The following is a 6,023-nucleotide window of genomic DNA, read 5'->3' as shown; positions in this document are numbered from 1 at the left end:
TTTTTTCTAGGATAGGATTTACACTTTAGGTACAAGGTTACTTTTATTGCATTTTGTAACTGTGTGTGTAGTGTGAGTAAAGTACAAGCCCTCTAATGTATGATCACATAGAAGCAGACAGGCTTGTTGTCACCTATGTGCAGAGCCATCCAATAAGATCTGTCCATTCCGCACAGGGCGGGGCTGGGTGTATGATGAACCCGGAGGGGCGGTCAGTGTAGGTTTAAATAGAATTCGCTCTTCCGGTCCCATGACAGGCTCTGCAGGATCAGCAGAGACCGGGTGTAATTGGCATGGGTGCGTTTAGTTGTGCCAGCCTATTGGTGTGCCTGAGCGCCCTGCTAAGCGGGGTCTCCACACGCTATACCCCCGATTGGGACTCCATAGACAAGCGCCCCCTACCGGCCTGGTTCGATGAGGCGAAGTTCGGCATCTTTCTGCACTGGGGGGTGTTCTCGGTGCCGTCGTTTGGCAGTGAGTGGTTCTGGTGGAACTGGCGGCAGGAGAAGAGCAAGTCCTATGTGGACTTCATGACTAAGAACTACCCGCCCGGCTTCTCGTATGCAGACTTCGCCCCGCACTTTACCGCCGAGTTCTTCGATCCGGACTCGTGGGCTGAACTCTTCCAGCGGGCCGGGGCTAGGTGAGTGTACAGAATGGGCTCTATCCTATCACCTGTCAGGGCGGGGCACCCGGCTCACGGGATGTGGGTGAATTATATACCAGGAAGTCAGTGCTAGTATGATGAGGGCTGTATACCAACTCCTGGACAAAGCTCTGACTGAGATAGTGTGGAGGCGTGCCTACTGTCTCCTCAACCTCCTATAGGTCAATCAGTGAGGGGCTGAGCCAATAGGAATGCTGTACAAGGTGTCTTAGTATGTAGGTGAAGTGTGAGGATGCTGCAGCCTCCTCATAGGTTTGCACTGTTCTGCAGGTACATTCCTCCTACCTTTGTGTTAGGGCAGCTTCTTAAAGAGGTGTTCCAGCTGGAGGAAAAAAATGAGGTCTGCAGCTAAAAATACTGTAGCTGCTGACTTTTTAATATAGAGGTTTACCTGTCCAGGGAGCCTGCAATGTCAGCAGGACCGGGACAAGGGGTGGGCAGGAGGGCCGGATGCCCTGGGTGCAATGGTTTATTGATGGGGGGGGGGGGGGGGGTGCCTTGACCCTAACCATAAAGGAAGGGGGGGGGGTGCAGTTTGGCATCCTTGTCCCGGCACTGAATTTCGGCACCCCAGCTGATCTTTGGATCAGCTGCCGATGCCATTCATTGTAAGGGAATCCAGCAGTACTGCCAGTTCCCTACTGCACATGCGTAAGCGTGCTGCACTTTCTAATTGGCCCAGGGGCAGAGGAAGGGGGGCTTAACTTCTAAATGATGGCGCTGCGGCATTGTCTCCTGGAAGTGGGGAAGGGTACCTGTCAAAAACAGGTACCGGTCTTTCTCTTCCCCCCCCCCCCCTCCTGAAATGTGGCACATTGGGGTGGAACTCCCCTTTAACCACTTACCGACAGATATATTGCGGCAGGTTGGCTCGGCTGTGTGAACTGCCGTACCTGTACAGTGGGAGTGCTTCTGGGGGCGTGCGCCTGCCCCAATTAGAAAGCAGGGAAGCCGATCCACGGGGGCCGGTGGGTGGGATTACCGCTGGGTACCTGCGATCGCTCTCCGGGGAGAGAGAGCGACAGTCTGTTGTTGTAAACACAGTAGACCATTGTTCTCTCTGGAATGAACAGGGCGCCTGTGTTCCTCCTATTTAGGATCACAGGTCTCTGTTGATTTCACAAGTCCCTCCCCCATACAGTTAAAAAAACACCCCCTAGGCTCACAAGTAACCCTTTGATCACCCCTGGGTTAACCCCTTCCCTGCCAGTGTCATTGGTACAGTAATAGTGCATATTTTTAACACTGATTGCTGTAGTAATGTCACTGGTCCCCCCAAAAGTGTCAAAAATGTCAGTTAGGTGTCCGATCTGTCTGCCGCAATGTCGCAGTCACGCTAAAAATTGCTGATTGCCGCCATTACTAGTAAAAAATAAATAAAAATGACCTAGATCTTTCCCCTAGTTTGTAGACGCGATAACTTTTGCGCAAACCAATCAAAATACACTTATTGGGATTTTTTTTTTTACCAAAAATATGTAGCAACATACAAATTGGCCTAATAGGATAAAAAAATAGATTTTTACATTTAAATTGCACAGGTGATCGAATACTACCAAAAGAAAAATCTATTTGTGGGGGAAAAAATAACATCAATTTTATCTGGGTACAGCATCACACAACCGCACACTTTTCAGTTAAAATAACGCAGTCCAGAAACACAAAAAATGGCCTGGTCATTGGGGGGGGGGGGGGTAAAACCTTCCAGTCCAGAAGTGGTTAAAGTGTTTGTAAACGCTTAACTTTTTTCTACACTTGCACTACACTAACATGCTTTCTACACATTAAAGCAGAGTTCCACCCAAAAGTGGAAGTTCTGCTTTTAAGGGCTCCTCACCTTGCTGCTAAATTTGGCATGTCATATTTTTTTTATTTTTTTTTTGGCGGGGAACGGGTACCTAGTTTGACAGGTACCCAGCTCCCACTTCCGCTCAGGCCACCTAGGTGACTCGAGCGGAAGTTTTCCCCTTCTCTGTCCCTGCAATCTTCTAGGACATGTCACAGGTCCCAGAAGATTGGCGGGCCATTAATGGAGGCGCACCGCGACTCGTGCATGCACAGTGCGCACTCAGCTGTGAAGCTGCTAGCTGTCACAGCCAGGTGCCCACACTTGCAATACCGATGTTCTGCTCCAGCTCGACACCATCTCCAACCATGGCATTTCTGGTGACTAGAGCAGCAATCATTGGAGATTTTGACAATTTGCTGTTTTCACAGACCACCGGCAGCGTATACACTACAGTACACGAGCAGTTGCCTGTTTTCACAGAACACCAGGTAAGGAGGAAAAAAAATTGTCACCGCCTTGGAGGCGGCCATGTTGTTGGTTACTAGCGAGCAGGCCAACAAAGTCCCCTCATTATAGCGTGTACCGTAGTGTAAAGGCTGCCGGTGTTCTGTCTCGTCGCAATCTCCAATTGCTGTAGAGTGACCAGAAGTGACATGGTTGGAGATTTTGTCGAGTTGTAGTTTTCCGCAGAACGATGGGGAGAGACGAGGGAGAGAACCAAGGTTTCGGATGGTCCCATCGCTGGATCGTGGGAGAGGCCTCCCCACAACATGATGCTGCCACCACCATGTTTCACAGCGGGGGTGTGTGTTTATTAAAAGCCAGCAGGTACACTTTTTGTAGCTGGTGACTTTTAATAAACACAGACATGACGAACTCAGCTTTGAGGGGAAAAATCTTCTGTGCTGCATCTCCCCCTCCAGACCCCCCCTTATTCTTGCCTTATCCAATCCAGCGATGTGCACAAGCGCAGCGGCTCCAGACGCTGTCTCTCTCCATTAAACAGATCAATAGCATTGGCTTCCGCTGGTGTCAATCAAATCCAGTGACATGGGGGGCAGGCACTGCTGTCTTTATCAATGGACGCAGCAGCGGGACTCTGGGCTTTCTGTGAGGGCATCTTATGAAGAGGAGGGGCATGGAGCACCGGTGGGGCACCCCAGAAGAAGAGGAACAGGACAATCCTTTTGCAAAATCGTTTTGCACAAAGCAGGTAAGTTTTTTTTTTTTTTTTTTTTTTTTTTTTTTTTTTTTAAGAGGATTTATATTCCCTTTAACCACTTTACCTCCAGAAGATTTACCCCCCTTTACCCCATTTTGCAATGAAGCACTGTGTTCCTTTAACTGACAATTGCACAGTCGTATGACACTTTACCCAAATTAAATTTATGTCCTCTATTTCCCACATGGAGCTTTCTTTTGGTGGTATTTGTTGATCACCTCTGTGTCCTTTTTTTTATATAACAAAAAAGACCCGACAATTTTGGGGGGGAAAAAAACAAGAATTTTTTGCTTTAAAAACATCTTGAATAAAAAAATCTAATTTCTTCATAAATTTAGGCCAATATGTATAAACATATTTTTGGCAAAAAAAATCCCAATAAGCGTATATTGATTTGCACAAAAGTTTTTTATAGCTTCTAAAAACTATAGGATCTTATTTATTTTACAGTAATGGCTGCATCAGTGACTTTTAGCAGGACTGTGATATTGCGGAGGACACTCTGACATTAGCTGCCACTTTTGACACTGTTTAGAGACCAGTGAGAGTAATACGGTGATCAGTGATAATACTATACACTAGGGCTCGACAATCCCCAGGTGCCAGGTCGTATTGGCGACTGGAATTAGTGGGCTGGCGGCTGGGTTACATTGCAGCAGGTGTCTTGTCCCCATGCAGCCCCCGCCTGGGAGTGCGAGGACTAAGATGCCGCACTAGCCAATAATTGAGGCCGCGGGTTTGCGGCCTGCTGGAGTGAGATGCGTGCATCGGGGAACTGGGGCCCTCTTGTGGTGGCTGGGGCTATGACAAGCAGTCACTGACGAAACTGAGGATTTCCCCTGCCTGTTCTCATTGTCCGTCCACTTTCTTCCTAAGAAGAGGTTGAAGGTGTTGCGGGCTTGATCTGATGCCCTGTCCTTAACGGTGAGTGGACAGGAAGTGTGGGGCAGCTGGTTGGAACAGCCTCAGTTCCATTTACACCCCCACAAAGATGGAAACAGTTTACTTTTTTTTTTCATTAAAAATGTTTATTTTTCATTCTGTCCCTATCATACCACAGCCACGCAGCCAAAGACTCCTTTCACATGGGCTGTCGGATCAGTCCCCCTGTTAGTTTTTCAGGCAGACCTGATCAGGCCCTCCAGTCTCCTATATGGAGCAGCGGATATCAGCGGACAAATGTCTGCTGATACCCACCGCTATCCGATCCTGTCCACCAAAAACAGATGGTTTTTGTTCTATAATGCTGTCCTTCTGTTCATCTAGCTCCTTTGGTCTGCATCAACCCAGAATCACTTGCCCCTAAGCTCATTATTGGGTTCATATCCAAATACTAGTGGTAGAAGGTGAGTAGGGTTCACAGCAGGGGCTCCTGCATCTGCCTTAACACAGCTAGGTGTCAGGAGGTCTATTTAGAGTCATGTTGTGTGTATGATGAGACCCCCCTCCCCTTTACCTCCACTGTATACTGTAAGACCTTTTCTGACTAGTTTTGGCCAATAGGCCATCGTCAGAGTCCATCCTCAGGCCTCTGACGATGGCCTATTGGTCGAAACTAGTCAGGCATCTGTGATCCACACAAGCATGCTGAAGCCGTGGCATTTGTATCTCATTGATGTACCACTTGTATTTTGATGTACGCACTTCTTAACAATAAATCTACTCCATTTACTACGTGCTTCACCATTAAGTTTTTTCATTTTACCTGTGGTAACATTTTGGTGGTCGGGTGGAGAGAACCATGGAGTGGATCTATTGAAATCTTACATCACTGTTTCCTGAGAGGCTGCAGTCTTGGCTTCACAGTTCGAGTATTAACCACTTAAGCCAGAGCCCTATTTCGGACACTTTTTGTTTACAAGTTAAAACCAGTATTTTTTCCTAGAAAACTACTTAGAACCCCCAAACATTATATATTTTTTAGCAAAGACTCTGGAGAATAAAATGTCGGTCATTGCAATATTTTTTGTCACGCGGTATTTGCGCAGCGGTCTTTAAAACGCCATATTTTGGGAAAATTTTGAAAAATCACATTTCACTGCATTTAAAAAATACTAAACCGTAAAGTTAGCCCATTTTTTTTTCCCCAGTCGTCTTCCAGGACAGCCCTTGAGAGATGGAGCTCCTCCTACCAGACCGGAAACACATTGCCATCAGCTATTTAAAAGGCGGTCCCTCAGGCACCTGGTCAGTTTTTTGTGTTTCCTCACTCCGAGGAGACATGTTGCCAGGAGGAACCACCTTAGAGGGCTGGATGAGCTCCATTTCTCAGGACTGTCTGGGAAGACACCGCAGCAGCCTGGGACCCTCACCTTACAGGATTTTTTCCAGCGGAGCAGCATGGC

At 47.6% G+C, this 6,023-nt stretch overlaps 1 protein-coding gene across 1 annotated transcript in view; it reads left to right on the top strand.

Moving 5' to 3' along the window:
* The first annotated feature begins 247 nt into the window (after nt 1-247).
* The window catches only part of FUCA1 (alpha-L-fucosidase 1), a 46,169-nt gene continuing 40,393 nt past the window's right edge, over nt 248-6,023 (top strand). Inside the window, exon 1 of the mRNA XM_082246522.1 lies at nt 248-643. Within this exon, the coding sequence (XP_082102648.1) occupies nt 294-643 (350 nt within the window). The 5' untranslated portion in view covers nt 248-293. The remainder of the gene's footprint in view (nt 644-6,023) is intronic.

The sequence above is a fragment of the Pelophylax lessonae genome (genome assembly GCF_965119305.1).
Source record: "Pelophylax lessonae genome assembly, chromosome: 2".
Classification (NCBI taxonomy): domain Eukaryota; kingdom Metazoa; phylum Chordata; class Amphibia; order Anura; family Ranidae; genus Pelophylax; species Pelophylax lessonae.
The sequence above is the reverse complement of the archived record's forward strand: the minus strand, read 5'-3'. Positions and strand labels throughout refer to the sequence as shown.